This window comes from Neomonachus schauinslandi, chromosome 8 (assembly GCF_002201575.2).
Source record: "Neomonachus schauinslandi chromosome 8, ASM220157v2, whole genome shotgun sequence".
NCBI classification, from domain to species: Eukaryota; Metazoa; Chordata; class Mammalia; order Carnivora; family Phocidae; genus Neomonachus; species Neomonachus schauinslandi.
The window spans coordinates 85,981,310-85,999,239 of record NC_058410.1 but is presented as its reverse complement, the minus strand read 5'-3'; the positions used below and the strand labels follow the sequence as shown (position 1 = coordinate 85,999,239).

Here is a 17,930-nt window from a genome sequence, read left to right as displayed (position 1 = left end):
CCAAGTGTCCATCAACAGATGAATGGATAAACAAAACATAGTATATACATACAGTGCAATATTATCCAGCTTTAAAAAGGAAGGAGATTCTGACACATGCTACCACATGGATGAACCTTAGGGACATTATGCTAAGTGAAATAAAGTCACTAAAGGATAAATACCGTATGATTCCGCTCATATGAGGTACCTAGAGTAGTCAAATTCATAGAGACAGAAAGTAAAGTGGTGGTTTCCAGGGGTTGGGGGAGGGAGAAATGGGAAATTAGTGTTTAATAGTTACAGAATCTCAGTTTTGCAAGATGAGAAGTTATGGATGGTAGTGATGATCACACAATAATATGAAGGTACTTAATGCCACTGAAAAAGATCGTAGATTTTATGTTAGGTGTGTTTTACCAGCATTTAGAAATATATATATATATATATATATATATATATATATATATATATATACACACAAAAATAATTTTAAGTGGTATAGCTTTAAAAAACACATGTTAGGAAGAGAAAATTTAAGGCATAAGAGGCTTTGTGGACACTGATAATTAGGAACTAATCAGAAAATATTTTTGGAGCTTTTTCATACACATTAAGGTATATATTGTGTTATTATGTATCATTACATATATAATCGTATGTCCAATTATATAATTATATATATTGTAAAAATCTATTGTGTTCTCTTTGGTGATGAGGGTTTTCTAGAGATCCTGATGAAAGGAACCGTATACAAGAAGCTCAGTTCCAATATTTTGTTTTGTTGCAGATCTGTGGCCACTTGTTCACATGGTTTCGAGGCACAATGAGGCATGCTGGCTCTTGGAAACTCTGGCTCTGGGTGGCAGTGCTTCTGCTTCCGGCTTCCATTTCCGTGACGGTCAGGGACAAGTCAGGTATCCAGACCGCCTCTTTTGTCCAGTCACTAAATGTTATTTATAGCCTTTCGGTTATTTTTAAAATCATTAAAATAAGTTGTTGGGGTTGAGGAGGCCATAGATTAAATCTACTAGTACAAAATAAATAATTCATTGTTTTTCCCCATTGACCTTTCATGTTGCACATTGAGAATTTCTAAAATTACCTCATTTTCCCCATATATATATATCAGTCTAAATAGACTTTCTTTTCTCTCATTGATGTTTATAAATATAAATTTGTGTGGATAATTCTCTGTGTGTATTTTTCTCCTTTTCCCCTCTGTTATAAGTTATTCAAATTAGAAGTACATAAGTCTATTGCTAATTAGGTTTAACCAGGAACATACCTAATCTTAATTAGGGAAAAGCAAAAAACAGAATAGGAGATATAAAAAGAAACGTAGTTTAATTATATGTAAGTTCTATAGTATCTCAGATGAAATGAACAAAAGATTAACAGTTGTTAGAGCACTTTTTTGCACTAAATAGATAATATTTATTTGCAATTGTTTAATTATCAACTTCACAAATGTTTCCAAATGGCTTGAAGGCAGTTTGAAACATTTACTCTCACCTCTGGTTTTTAAAAATGATTATGTGGCTAATTTGGAAAACTTTTCTTGAACTTTGAGTTGTAAATTACTGATCTAGATGTACTTCTAAGTCAAACTAGACACACTGGAGAAGACATTTGCTAAGCAAAGAGAAACTTCAACTCTCCTATGCAAAGGATCACATAAGATATGTTCTGATGATGGTCACATATGATGATGTATTCTGAAACTCTGAGTCTTATTGTGCTTATTCTTTTGAATATATCTTTAATAAGTTTTGCTAGGCAGGTATAAACACAGCCTGGTAGAGACTTTTGAGTTTGAAGCACACATAGAATCAAAACAGTCTCTTATAAAGATATAACAAGTCTTAGTCTCTCAGCGTTATGTCTTTATGACTTTTATATTAATTTGGCAGGAGGTGCATTTCCTAATAATCCACATGAAAGTTTGAATATTCTACCGCTGTATCAATGATATCCTGAGGCTGTCATATTTTTGGGGGGAAACTCTTTCTTCAGTGAGAAATAAATCAGCATTGACTCATGACAAAAGAAAGTCCATAGGTCAAGGAGAGTTCATTCTGATAATGTTGAGCTCTTAATTTCTTTATGTTTCCTCCTTTTAAGAACACTAGTAGGTAATGGGATTTGCAATTTACACAGAGAGGATAGGACTTCTTTGGTTAGAAAGGAAAATGAATCTTTGGTTGAGCAGGACACAGTTCCTAGGGACGTGCTAGTGTATAATAAATGTTCTTAATAATGTTTGAAGGATCTACAATAAATGTAATTCCAATTTTAGTTTGAGCAGAAATCATCTGGGGTATTGATTCCTAAATCCCACTCTGAGATTGTCATTATGCAGGATAGGCTGGGGTGGGCTTCAGCAATTTACATTTTTAACAAGCTCCCCAGGTGAATCTAATGCAATGTGTCTGACGAAGACACTGGGAGAAACACTCACTTTTGGAATAATTAATTGACATTTTTTTCTTCTTTTTTTCCTTTTCCTTCTTGGTTATCTTGCATCTTATGCTACCAGATTCCCTTTGTTTTATCTTATTTTATTTTATGTTATTTTTGCCTCTAGTAACTCTTTTGAAAAAAATTGTGGTAGGAACACTTAACATTAGATCTACCATCTTAAGAAATATCTAAGTGTGTAATTCAGTATTGTTGACTATAGGCACAATGTTGCACAGCAGATCTCTAGAACTTAATCATCTTGTGTGACTAAAACTTCCCCATTTTGGGATTCCCCAGGATGTTTTGCTTTTGCAGCTTTGGTATTTCAATTCTTTAATCAGGTTATATTGTATGTAGGACTCCTGAAATGCATATATTCTGGTCCAATTAACTGTCCCAAATTGATCTTTCTAAAAGATTTTTCTAAGAAGTATGAATTCAAAATTAATCTGAACTCTAACAAGATTCACATAATATGAAGCACTGAGGGAAATTAATACAGACAAAAATGAAGAGTTGATTTTTATCAGGCCGTTTGAGAGAGTGTTCCTGAAGCAACACGTACTGAACGTGCCATGGAAATTGCTTAACTTCAGGTATCGTTCGCATTAATTGAAAATGTCAGCACAGCACTGCCAAGGGATTATTGAAGAATATGACACGCTGGGCATGGCCTGACAGGGAGCTCTTCTTGTGTCTTGTGTCTCTGATTCACAGTGCAAGGTTCCCTTTTTAGTTTCCTCATGTGCAGACCTGCGTGTGTGGTCACTAACCATTTACCGGAGGGAAGTGATTACATCTAAAAATAAGATATAACAAATCTGAGGGAGAGGCTAGGGTTTCAACTCTGGAGTCTGTGAAATTGTCAGCAGTCTACTGTTAAACCTAAATATACGAAGGTAAATTGAGCCTTCTAATTGCTTTATTTTAACTCTATGGTATGCTTAATGATACTTGGGATGTTGTTCCAGTTGGGACGGAATTCAAGAGTAATACGGAAAGATTCAATACAACTTGAATTTTAAAATCTTGAAGCTATTAAGAATTCAGTTATTTCTTAGTCTTATCAGTTTTACTATTATGTTGAGATTATGAGTTAAGGCATATTTATATATTTTCATATTGCAGATAATCAATTTGAATGTGGCAGTTCAGCTCAGTTGTCAAAAGAGGGTGGGGAAGAGAACCATATTAAAAATATACATTATGCAGATCTTAAAACTTGTTTTAATCTGTTTCTTAAAACTTTCTGTTATGATAGAAGTTTATATGTTGAAAAATTAAAGGTTCCTCTTTTTGTTCTACTTTACTAAATCTGGTCTAAGGCCAAAGTACTGAGTTACCATGAAAAATAATAAAAACAGCAAACCAGAGTAAGGAAAAGCAGCAAATCCTCCTCCCACCCAGGGGCTCCTGGGTAGCTCAGTAGGTTAAACTCTGACACATTCATTTTGGCTCAGGTCATGATCTCAGGTTATGAGGTGGAGCCCCTCATCAGGCTCTGTGCTGGGTGTGGAGCCTGCTTGAAGTTCTCTGTCTCCCTCTCCCTCTGGCCTGCTCCCCCTCCCCCATCTAAAAAACAAAAAACCAGTCTTGATAAAAGGAGAGATAATAGAATGCCATTTCTTTTTCTTATGGTAAAACATCAGGTTAAGTGTCTAGATGGAATTGATTATAAACTTAGACCCTAGACCATGTGCATATACCTTTTAAAACTAGTTTTCTGTAAATTACAAGGAAAAACTGTTACTCTGAAATTTGGCTTTAATTAACTGACTGTGTACACACTGCACTCTTAAACTCAGAGTAGGAAGTATGCTATCATATAGAGAATTTTATTTTGTGTTTTTAAGAATTCCTCATGTTCAATATGGTACCATATAACTGACAAATATACTTTGTAACTCCTAAATTTTTGAAGTGGAGGAAAGTTCCACAATTATTAAATAAAAATTATAGCTCCTAACCAGGTATTCTTTGGAGGAATAGCTTGGTATTAAAACAATGACAACAAACCCGCAAGAAGCTGTGAGGATTTTGTGACCTTTTGTGACTTTTTTGTTAAAATAGCTGCGTTCTCATTTCTTTTTTTTTTTTCTTGGTCACTTTTCCATATTATTTTTATTATATTTTGGCATGATGACCTTTACCTATATTTGTTAACCAATGTTTTTCTCCTCGCCCAGGATACTCTATAATCCTTTATCAGAGGTGTTATCCAAGTACGAAATATACAGGAGGCCTGCAGGGAACCAGGAACAATAACATAAAAAGGCCTGCTTCCCCCTCAGCCCAACAGAGAGTCTGTTTTAGCCTTTTTTTAAAAGAAATGTGAAACACCTAAAGTTTCTTCTTTGCTCTGTTTACGAAAACAGACCAGTACTGCATCTGTGGGAAATTGCTACGCTTCACCTTCCCGATTCTAATCTTGAAGCAAATGCCGTATTATGGGTTTTGTCACTAACAGTAAGGAAAATAATTTTCCTTAATGGATGTTAGAAAAGAAGAGTGATGGGGGTGCCTGGGTGGCTCAGTTGGTTAAGCGTCTGACTCTTGGTCTCATCTCAGGTCTTGATCCACAGTCATGGGTTCGAGCCCCGAGTTGCGGTCCACACCCATAATCTACCCAAATTGGACCTAGCTGCCCTCCTTTCAGCAACCTTCCAATCTGGTGAGCTGCCCAGGTCCTTCAAAACAGGTCAAGAGGAAAGTGGGTCTGACAATCACCGACAACATCTTAGCAGGAATTTGTCAGAAACCTTTGCATTTGCTTTTCAAAAGGTCTGTCGATTAAGGGTCCCCAAGTAGTACATCTTTTGTGGTGAAATTTTAGTAATTACTTTTGAAATATTCCAGAGAACCTTGGGAGTTTCACTGCAGCAGTGATTCTCCTCTGTCTACCTGATAGGATATTTGGATCTTATCAGTAGTTCTTCAAGGTACATGCACATTTACTCAAAAACTGTACTTTATTTTATATTAAAATCTATGTGTCAATATTTATAGAAGTTAACACATCCAACTTGTGATAGCCGCATCTACTGCCTTGCCATTTGTATGTGATGGATCTCTAAGATTCATGCATTCAGATTATTATTGTACCTTGAATCTTACCCCCAAATAATTAATGTTTAGTTTTCCTTTGTTTTGTTCAGATTTTCACAATAAAGCACATGTTCTAAATATGTGAAGCTATATTTGATTTTCATAAACTAAAGACTTAAGTGGGGAATTACTTTCATGAACATTGCTGGAAATGTTGAATTCTGTTCATTTCAAAGTGACAGGGTTATTACTTTGACGTCATCATATATTCATTAAGTCTTTGGAAGAATTTAAAAATAAGACATATACTGTTTCCAGCTTGGTGGTAGGCCAGCATACCTTCCCCTCATGATGAAAGCATCTTCGTAGGAACTCCCTTTCCACTGTCTTGAGATTTGTTTTGTCAGACATTTGTTGGGCTTTCCCTACATATGTCGTGGAGAATTTAATCTTGTTTATTACCATCATATAGTCATTCAAAGTCATTGTAAAAATTTGATCAGAATTTCAGTTGTTTTGTTTTGCAAGAATGATTTTTAGCTTGTTTTCTTACAGATATGCTGTTTTCTTCATGTTGAGGTACACACTAAGGGTCAATAAATCTTAGATGCTCAGTGTAATGAATTTTTACATATACATTTATACATCTGGGTAACTACCACTCAGATCAAATTATAGAACATTTCCAGAACCCCAGAAGGCTTTCCTGTATCTGCTTTCAGTTGACGTCCCACCAAGGTAACCCATACCTTGACGTAATTTAGTTGTACAGTCTTTTGAATTTCATATAAATGAGATTATGCAGTCTGTATTCTTTTGGGAATGGTATTCTTTCTATTTAATAATGTATCTGTGATATTGAGGTTGTTGCATGTGTCAGAACTTTATTCTTTTTTATTGTACAATTTTTCATTGTATATACCACAATTTATTCATTTATTCTTTTGTCAGTGAACATTTGGATTGTTTCCAGTTTTATACTATTATCAATAATGCTACAATGAATATTCTCTTCTAAAAGGGTTATTTACACTCATTTTTTTGGTGCTCATTTTTCTTGGGCTGTTGAATTTCCAAGCCATAGAGTTCATGTATATTTAGCTTTAGTAAACACTGTCAGTTTTCTAAAGTGGTTGCACTGATTCCCACTCCTACAAGCAATGTGGGAGAGTTCTCTTGCTCCACATTCTCATCAAAACTTGGTGCTGTCGGTTTTTTAAGTTTTAGTCATTTAGAAGTATCTCATTGTGGTTTGACTTTGCATTTCCTTGATTACTAATGATGTTGAATACCTTTTCACATGTGGGTTGGCAATTTGGATCTTCACTTTTGTGAAGTGCTTAAATATTTTGTTCATTTTCAAATAGAACTTTCAATATTTTTCTTTCTAATTTGTGAGAGTTCTTTGTATATTCTGGATATGATACATGATCAGATATATGTATTACAATAGTCTATGGCTCTTTTTCATTCTTTTAATATTGTCCTTTGATTTATAAGTGTTTTAATTTTAATGAAGTCTGGTTTATCGGTTTTTTGTAATTGGTGCTTTCTGTGTCCCTTTAAGAAATCTTTGCTTCCTCAAGTTCATGAAGATCTTATGTTTTTCTGTAGTCCTTTATTGTTTTATCTTCACAGTTAGGTTTGGTACCATCTCTAATTTATTTCTCTGCATGGTGTGAGGTAAGAGTCAAGGCTCAGTGTTTTCCTGTGTGGAGATCCAGTTCACCCACAAACATTTACTGGAAAGACCATCCTTTTCCCACTGAATTACAGTGGCTCCTTTGTGGTAAATAAGAGGACCACATATGCACAGATCTGATTTTGGACTTTCTACTCTGTTCCATTGACCTCTTTATATGTGCGCTAATCCCACATTATAAAAATTTCTGGTATCTGGTAGTGTAGTGAAGCCTGTCTTCGTTTTTGCCTTTACTATTCTAGTTTTTTAGAGTTCCATATAAATTCGAGAATCAGCTTGTCAGTTTCCCATACGCTGTTGGGATTTTAATTGGAATTGTACTGAATCTAGGGATAAAATGAGAATTGATGTCTTAACAATATTGAGTTTTCCAGTGTAAATACTTGGTTTATCCCTTCAGCTATTTAGGACTTTAATCTCCCTTGGCAGTGTTCTCTAATTTTCAATACAGTGATCTTGATGAGATGCTTGGTTTTTATAAAAATGACTATGATTTTGGGTAAAAATTTGGTAATGTTTACAAAATATCCAATTTTACTATCATTTCAGACTTGCAGTCCTGTTAAGATCTCTGAGATAGGAATTTCCAAAGTAGCTAAGTAATCTCTAAAATTATTCAGTACTACAATTTCACATATGTATATTACAACTTTTAAGTATGATTAAGTGGCAATGCTATTAGAATCTGATTAATTTTTCTAGTTACGTATATTTAGATGATGCCCTGTCACCACCCCTGAAGTTCATGATACATTTGTTCTGGAGGCAAGGAAGCTTGAGATCAGGGTTTCAGCATAGCCAGGTTCTGGTGAGGGCTCTCCTCCTGGATTCCTTATATGGTAGGGAGTGGAGGAGCTCCTGTTTCTCCATCCCCCTGTAAGGACACCAGTCCCATCAGGAAGGCTCCACTTGTATGTCCTCATCCAAACCTAATTACCTCCCAAAGGCCCCACCTACAAATACCATCGCATTGGGGATCAAAGCTCCAACATATGAACTTTGGGGGGACACATTCAGTCCACAGCAGTCCTCTTCCAATCTAAAGTTTAATATCATCTGGCAAGAAAACCTTAATCAAATCTGTGTTCAAATATAGTATTAGTTCATTTGTTTTAATATTAGAACATATTTTGAATATAAAAATTTAATGATGTTAAAGCTAGATAATTTTCTAATTTCAAAAATGTATAGCAACAATTAGAAAGAGTAATATTGTAATAATAATAATAATTATAGCTAACACAAGTGTTGACTCTGTACCAGGCATATGTAATCCTCACAAACATACTCTGAGGTGGGTAATATTCTTATCCTTGATCTATACAAATTTAGTAAAATGGTTTATTATTTTCATTTTATCTTAAGTTTCTAATTGTATTGTCTGATTCAAACTTATTTGAAAAAATAGATTAAAAATGCAGTGCACATCTTCAATTTTCAATTTTTTTAAATAGAAAGACAGTGTCCTTTACTGAGAACAGAGGGACATCAGTTTACCCAGGACAACAGAGATAAGCTTGAAGTTTCAGGTAAGCATTATAATCCTTTGCAAAGAAGTGTTTGTATGAAATTTTAACCATATGTGTATTATATTGTAAGTGATTTTTTGACATTGTAATTTAAGATGATAACATCAATATGAGAAATTAAAAAGAAAGAAGATAAATGATGTGGAAAAAAGTGTTAAGAGCAGAGTACTATATTAACTAAGAACAGCTCAGCCTCTTGGAGGAAAAAAAAGTTATTTAAAATTATAGAAGTGTTGTATCCATTGTAGAAATTTTGAAAAAAGAAAAGGAAATTTATGAGAAAGTACTCACTACCCAAAGATAGCCAGGAGTCCCATTTTGGTGTACCATTCCTCTTTCTTTCTCTGTCTTCCTTTCTCCTCCCTCTCTTCCTCTCTCACACACATACATGTAATCATTAATACATATATTGAATTTGAAATCAAAGCATTGCCTCACGTCAATATATATTCTTCTAAGGCATGATTTTTTTTAAAACAAGACTGCTTAAATTTCAATTCAATTGCTGTCATATTTTTTACTTAACTGTTTTTCTGTCTTTAAACATCAGAAATGCTACAATGAGCTGCTCTGATTATTTTCTTAGGATAATTGCTAGGTCAAAGAAAATTAATATTTGAGTCTTTTGAAACATATTTCATCCTCCTGTATACATACTAAAAGGAGAAAATTGAAATCAAGTAAGGACAACAAAAAAAGTCCTATTTAAAGATATCAGTATCTTTGTGGGTTTCCTAAATTTAACAAAACTACTGGACTAAATCATTTGTCACATTTTATAGGTTTTGACCTAGGAGAGAGCTTTTCTCTGAGACGTGCATTTTGTGAAGGTGATAAAACCTGTTTCAAATTGGGAAGTGCATTTCTTATTAGAGATACCATGTAAGTAAAATCATTTTTCTTTTCTTTACATTTTAATAATACTATACAAACTATTTTCTAAGGAAATTCCAAATAATTTGTTTAAAAAATAAAAATAAAAAATAAAAATTGAGAATAAAAATTCTCAATAGTATTGTACTTACTTGAATGCTGTGGTAAGTGAGTTGTTTTTATATTTGTTGTTTTTAATAATCTTTGCAATCTGATCTCATTCTATGGTATAAATGCCATTCACCAATACAGATACAGGTGTAATCTTTGCACAATAGTAATTAAATCCATTTTTTTAAATTTTATTTTATTATGTTATGTTAATCACCATACATTACATCATTAGTTTTTGATGTAGTGTTCCATGATTCATTGTTTGCGTATAACACCCATTGCTCCATTCAATACGTGCCCTCTTTAATACCCATCACCAGGCTAACCCATCCCCCCACCGCCCTCCTCTCTAGAACCCTCAGTTTTTTCTCAGAGTCCATAGTCTCTCATGGTTCATCTCCCCCTCCAATTTCCCCCCCTTCATTCTTCCCCTCCTGCTATCCTCCTCTTCTTTTTTTTAACATATAATGTATTGTTTTCTTCAGAGGTACAGATCTGTGATTCAACAGTCTTGCACACTTCACAGCGCTCACCATAGCACATACCCTCCCCAATGTCTATCACCCAGCCACCCCATGCCTCCCACCACCCACCACTCCAGCAACCCTCAGTTTGTTTCCTGAGATTAAGAATTCCTCACTAGAGGGGCGCCTGGGTGGCTCAGTCGTTAAGCGTCTGCCTTCGGCTCAGGTCATGATCCCAGGGTCCTGGAATCGAGCCCCGCATCGGGCTCTCTGCTCCGCAGGAAGCCTGCTTCTCCCTCTCCCACTCCCCCTGCTTGTGTTCCTTCTCCCGCTGTGTCTCTCTCTGTCAAATAAATAAATAAAATCTTTAAAAAAAAAAAAGAATTCCTCACTAGAAGGTATTATGCTAAGTGAAATAAATCAATCAAAGACATGTGTCATATGATCTCACTGATATGAAGAATTAAATCCATTTTGAATAAGTATTATTTATGTTTAAAATAGGTATAACCAAAGTAAGATTTTCAAATGTGAACTTTAAAACATAAGACACAATGTAGAGTTAGAGACAAAAGACTGGTATTTATTGTAATCATTTCTACATTTATTATGCTTCATGATAAATTAAAACAAAAGAACATAGCCCTTAGGTATTCCTCTTCTATATTGTGTAGAACACATAGTAACATAAGATGATAATGTGACTATAAGATGGTCTTGATACACATTGCATTTCAAAATTGAGTTACCTGAGTTTTCCTTTGTTATCTTTACTATTCATTTTCTACTGATAAGCCTGAGATTAAAAAAAAAAAAGTATCATGTGCCATTAAATACTGACATTGGTCAGCAACTATACAGGACAATAATACTTCCCCCTATGGTCTACATGTGATTGGAGGATGGTTACAGAGTAATTCAGAAAGCTTGAGTCATCCAAAAGGCAGATAGAACATATATGGTCATGATATTTGGTCTTTGAGTCCAAGATGAACATTCCAGTTTATGAATACACTGCAGTGAAAAAGCATTAAAACTCTGGTTTAATACCCAACACAGATGTTTTTGTGTGAAAGCATATATGGATGTTTTCACTTCTTGTTGAGGAGCCTAATATTTAGGTTACCAGACAGGGTTGTTGAGAATTTTCGCATTTGAATTCTCAAAGGGAAATAGCATTAGTCATCTTGTTGCCTATCCTCAGATGCTCTGTGTAAACTAGCTCCCTCACTCACTTTTTCCCTGAGAAAACTTTCTTTTAAACCTTCTATTTTGTGATACTTTAGATGCATTTAGTTTAATGATGTGGTTCCTTAAAAGTAAACTGCCCATTAATTGGTAAGAAATAAGAGTGTTAAGGAAGAGAGTCATCTGCTCTTGGGGCTAGGATGGGTGATCATCAGGTGGGGCATTTCAGCAGATAGGGCTGTACAGGTCTGTGCTGCTGTGGGCAACCTTTAGGCGTCTTCATACGTAGGCATTAAACCCTCAGCGTACAACAGGTCTGTGTTTGGCTATTCATATCCGGTAAAGAAAAGTCAATATGTATCTCTTATATAGAGAGATTTAGATGTTTTTTAACTAGTAGTAGATAACTTTAATTAAAGAATTTAAGAACGGCAACAAATTCTGTTCCAAAAATTAAGGTGCATTTTCTTTCCTGCCTTCTTCCTGACAATTTATTTATTTTTTTTATTTTTTTATTTTAAAGATTTTATTTATTTATTTGAGACAGAATGAGAGAGAGAGAGAGCACATGAGAGGGGGGAGGGTCAGAAGGAGAAGCAGGCTCCCTGCCGAGCAGGGAGCCTGATGTGGGACTCGATCCAGGGACTCGATCCAGGGACTCGATCCAGGGACTCGATCCAGGGACTCCAGGATCATGACCTGAGCCGAAGGCAGTCGCTTAACCAACTGAGCCACCCAGGCGCCCCCTTCCTGACAATTTAAACTCCTGTAATTCTGTCCATGTGGCTAAAGGATTGGAGGGAAAACTTTAAAATTCACTGGAACTGAATATAAGAAGATTTAGCAAATTTTAAGTAGTTACCCTGGAAATCTTGCTGTCACATTTAGGCAATGCTATTCCCCTTTGAATATGTGTGTGAATAGATATCAGCCACAACCTGACACTTAGTTTCCAATCTTTAGCTCTAAATCATTGCATGATCCCTGGGCTATCAATGTAAGTAAATTCCCTGGCTCTGCAGAGCAGAACCCTGGTACCTCTACTACAGGAAACTGGAGGGTATCTGGTTAAGCTGACTAGCCAGTGTCAAGTAGCTTGGCTCATCTCCATTTACATTTCACTCATTGAGCCAAGTATGGTAGGATGCTTCTCTTGCATGATGCCATTTTGATTTTTCAATGAGACTGGAGTAAAGTTGCAGCTATTTATGTGTTTGTAAATAGGCTGCCTTGCAGAATCAGTATGGGAAAAGGCACATGCTATTTTGTATGAAAAATGAGGATTCTTGCTGTGCCTGAGATGATTTTTATAGTTCTGTCATCTTCCAGGTGAAATTCATGAGGGGAGAGATTTAAAGAGCATGTTAGATACTTTTGGGTACCCTCAGTGCCTTGAGCCTGGCTTAATATGGGAATCCCAAGGGCGACTCTTGAAAGGGCCCTTCAGATAAACACTATTATACACTCAAAGGTGACACTGGCTCAAGGAACATCTGAGGGGCTTTATATGTTTTGTTTTATTTTATATTTGTGTCCATTTCTTCATTTCCTTGGAATAGCAAATGAAAGTATTTATTAAAAGATTCTGGGTGGTATGCTACCTAGTTTTTTGGAACTATCTTTTAGAGGAGATTTCCTTGGCTTCTTGTATCTCCAAGTTTCCCTGTCTGTGCAAAAGAAATAATTCATTATTTCTATATATATTGAGAGCTGTATCCCAGATAATCATAACTCTGATTATCTTTAAATTGTGTTTTGGCAATTATCAGGGCAAAGTGGTGAGGTTTTGCACACAAAACATGCACATACTATGGAGCTCCTTATTTTCTTGGTATAGTATAGTTCTTATCTTTCTTTAGTTGCTTCTATAGAAACATGTTTTAAATAAAAATGTCTCAAATAACAAAATAAAAATGTCTTAGTAGTTGAATATTTTAGAAAAGCTGATAAATGTTGAATTCCTGTATACTGTTGATTCTGAAGGGGCAACACTCCCTTTTTTGACTTGCCAATGGGGAAATCATTTGATTTCAAATGTAGCAGGGAAGTTAATTTCCTTGATTTATTATTGAATTCAAGGATAGTAAAGAGCCTTATTTCTTAGGTTCTGTGACTGATAGCTAGTGGCTCGAGAAGGATTCTGAGGCCATATTAGGTCCAGCAGATTAGAATGCTGTGACCCATTAGCAAAAAGAGGGAAGACAGGAGAGCTTATACGTGTTTCCAGTCGGTAGTCTCTCTGACTTAGGATGATTCCTGTGAGTTGGTGTCTTTTGCAACTGAAACAGTTCCTAAGAGTGAGGGGAAATGAGGCTATGTGTGAAAAGATAATCAAAGATAATCAACACAGATTAACTTTAATAAGATTTTATGAGCTTGCATAGTATAGCTAGACACAGTGGCGTAATTGACAGATATGGTCCCCTTAGCTTGTGTTGCAAATAAATAAATCTCCAGTGAAGAGGAATCTTCTCTCTCTCTCTCTCTCTCTTTCATTAAATTAGTTGTTGCTTTCTGGAAGCAAGGGCTATTTAGTTTCACAGCTTTACATGGGAAAAAAAGAGCTGGTAGGAGCTATTTTCATTTGCATTTTATGATTTTTAAAAAACATCATAACCCTCCATAAGTAGAAAATGCCAAATTATATATTTGTAAGATGGGTAGTGTTTTTTAGGAGTTGTTCAAGTTCTCTGAACCTTAACAGTTCCCTTGGAAATAATCTTAAATGTGGGGAAAGCTGCTTTGCATATTGTAGCATGATCTATACCTTGTCTGTACTAGTGTTGAAAGACTCACTCCATGCTCAGGTCTTTTCTACATGAACCTTTACATTACTTCCAGATTTTTATCATTATAAATAATGCCACAACATCTAGGAAAATTGTTTTTCTCAGTGTTTAGAATTATTTACATAAGATTGATTTTTCACAGTGGAATTACTAGTTCATTTTTAGACATCTGGATATATACTTCTAATTATGTTTCATCATTGTTTTATCCTTCTATTCTGTATAATACCCAATGTCTTCAGTAGCATTAGACATTATCATTTAAAGATTTTGTCGTTAAGTTTTGTTTTTTTCAACTAAAGGCTTGTAGCAATTACAAATAAAAGCTGTAGCTTACTATATAAGTATTAGGGGTTCCTGAAATATTTCTGTTCTGCGAAAGGGTGAATAAGAGGTAACATTCAATAGTCACTGTAGTGAATGCAGGGTAGTATAGAGCTCCCCCATTTTTAAAAAAGATTTTATGTATTTATTTGTCAGAGAGAGAGAGGCAGACAGAGGGAGAAGCAGGCTCCCCACTGAGCAAGGAGCCAGATGTGGGACTCGATCCCCGGACACTGGGATCATGACCTGAGCCGAAGGCAGACGCTTAACCGACTAGTCACCCAGGCATCCCTAGAGCTCCCCCTTTTTATTCAGTAAGCATTTAGTGAGCTCACTATGGACTGGGCACTTTACTAGGCTCTGGGATTACAATGGTGAAAGAATGTGGATCTAGTCTTGCCTTCTGGAACCTGCTGAAGAGACACATGATGCAAGGAAAAACTGCACTTCTCTCTTGACTTGGCCAAAAAGAAACTGAGATGTGTTGCCTTCTGTCATCAAGCATCGGCCATGGGACTCAGTGCCACCACCCCTTCTCTTAGAAAGGCTAAACTTTCTTTAGCATCCCACACAAGGCTGATTTTCAATCTTTCCCTCATAAGGGCTGGTTTTCTAACCCATCTTTCATTTTTATTGTTCTTTGGGACCTCTCCAAGTTCTCAAAACCCAGTTAGATTCTGTGGCTCAAAATGATGTTTAGAACTACTGAAACTTCTAATTTCAGGAGGATTACTTCACAATTCCATTAAACTATAGAGAATGACTATTTATGCATCCCTTGGGTTTTCATATGGGCCATCCTATCATTTTGTAGAGAAGAAGTTTCCCATGTAAGGAAAAGTGACTTAATTAAAAAGTTGTCCAGCTGTTTATATGAGATTGAATGACTCTTACACATAATTCTTATGTTATCACTGTATTTCCTTAATTATAGTTTGCCGCACCAAAAATGTGAGGTGAATCATTAAGTCATACATTCTTTTTTTAAATATATTTTTAAGGATTTCATTTATTTATTTATTTGTCAGAGAGAGAGAAAGAGAAAGAGAGAGCACAAGCAGGGGGAGCAGCAGGCAGAGGGAGAAGCATGCTCCCTACTGAGCAAGGAGCCCTATGTGGGACTCGATCCCAGGACACTGGGATCATGACCTGAGTTAAGGCAGACACTTAACTAACTGAGCCATTCAGGCGTCCCTAAGTCATACATTCTTTTTTATTATTATTATGTTATGTTAATCACCATGCATTACATCATTAGTTTTTGATGTAGTGTTCCAGGATTCATTGTTTGCATATAACACCCAGTGCTCCATGCAGAACGTGCCCTCCTTAATACCCATCACCAGGTTAACCCATCCCCCCACCCCCCTCACCTCTAGAACCCTCAGTTTGTTTTTCAGAGTCCATAGTCTCCCCCTCCGATTTCCCCCCCTTCATTCTTCCCCTCCTGCTATCTTCTTCTTCTTCTTTTTAACATATAATGTATTATTTGTTTCAGAGCTGTACCTCTGAAATAAGTCATACATTCTTAAGATGAAAAGAAAAGCCTGATAGGTTCACAATTACTGAATTCTTTAATTCATACAATATAACCAAATTACATATATTAGATAGAACAGAATTTTAAGAGAATGATCATGCAGATTTTAAGACTGCATGGAAATATTTACATCCCCAACCCAAGAACCAATCACAAGAATCTGTTATTTTTTTCTGAAACATTTAGGAATGCTGATATATTCCGGTAACAAATTGCTTTGTATAGAAATGGCTACTAAAATGTAATATAATATGAAATATTATTAGTTTAGTATTTCCATTTACCAGTTTTGGAAACATTTAATATTATCATCAAATTTAAAGAAGTTGTGATTTTTGTCCTTCAGATTTCATATAATTCAATAGTGTTTAGGGAATGGTAGAGTATCAGTAATTGATCATATGTGTAGAGATTCTACAATATTCATACCTATTTTATTTTATTTTTGTTTTATTTTATTTCATTTGTTTTATTTCAGAAAGAACATTTAACATGCGATCTACCCTCTGAACACATTTTTAAGTGTACAATATATATTTGTTATTGACTATAGGTGCCATGTTATACAGGATGTCTTTAGGGCTTATTTCCCATTTTATTATGGCTAATTGTATGAAATTATCTTATCTTAAAATGTCCTTATGCCAGTTACCTTGAGAGTAGTGAGGTGCCAGTTAAATATACTACTTAGGAGTCATAATAATGCAAATGTCATCATAAAGTAATAATATTAAGGTGTTCTGTTTTGGTAATTACTTGGGCCAACTTGACAGGCATTGATTAATCTACTGTTAGATTATATATTTGATTTTTCTTCCCTCTTCACTCATCTTTTTATTCAATAAATCAAATCTTGTAAGTGATGGCAGAGCTTTTGCTTGGGTGGGAGTTGTAAGTATATATCTGTGGAGTGTGCACTGCAGGTTTTCAGAGTATAGAAAAGAAAGAAGGCACCTACTTCAAGTCATCATTAATCCTATTTGACCCATAAAATGCTGTGAGGATTAATTAATTATTAACCTTAGGTGGTTGCACATGTATTGCTTCTATAATGGCTATAAACTTAAATTTAAGCATGATCTTAAATTTATAAATTAGCCAGAGAATTGACTATAGTAATGCATGATGTTTTGTTATACTAGTGCTTAAGAATAACTTTTTAAGAACTTGACAGGTTTTTTGTAGATTTATCAGACTCTGTGTTTTGTAAAATAGCACTGGATAGTCTAATCTCCATTCTCAGACACAGAATCAGATAGTGAAATTCAATTTTAATTTCAATGATAAACTTTGAAATGTATGTCAATCAAGGAAGAATAATAGTGTCAGCTAATAAACTATTAATTTATTATCATTTCAATTCCTTCAACTTAACCATGAAGGGTAATCAGAAAATATGCAGGGTAGCCAAGAGGTGCTTATGTTATTTTATGTGACTCACATAAACTTGGTATACCTTGTCCATTGCCTCATTTTAATTAACACTTACATTTCCTAAAATACACGTGTTCCAGATTAGGTGAAATTTTTATAATTTTAAGCTAAAAGTAATATATTTGAATAATTAATAATTCCTCTCACCATGGCTATATCCATGTAATTTAGAAGCAATCACAAGTTCAGTGAAAATTTCAATTAATATGGACATGCATGGTAGTGCTGGGCAGAATTATCTGTTTGGTTGAAAATGAGATTGAATTGGCCAGATGTTTTGCAGCAAAGGTATTTCTCATATGTGAACCATCTCCCATCTCAGCTTCTTCTTTCTGCTTCAGAATTTCCCTGCCTCAGCTGTCCTCTCTAGAGGCAACCCTTCTGTTTTAACCCCTTCACTTGTGCTCTTAATCTTCTCCCTGCCAGCCTCCTCTAATACCTAGATCCACCCATGATCCCCTTCGCTCTTCTGTTTTCAGTGTCCCT

General features: G+C 35.2%; 1 protein-coding gene across 1 annotated transcript in view; it reads left to right on the top strand.

The window, feature by feature from the left end:
* The first annotated feature begins 805 nt into the window (after positions 1-805).
* The window catches only part of COL19A1 (collagen type XIX alpha 1 chain), a 313,602-nt gene continuing 296,477 nt past the window's right edge, over positions 806-17,930 (top strand). Inside the window, exons 1-3 of the mRNA XM_021692008.1 lie at positions 806-896; positions 8,644-8,718; positions 9,501-9,600. Coding sequence (XP_021547683.1) covers positions 806-896; positions 8,644-8,718; positions 9,501-9,600 — 266 coding nt within the window. The remainder of the gene's footprint in view (positions 897-8,643; positions 8,719-9,500; positions 9,601-17,930) is intronic.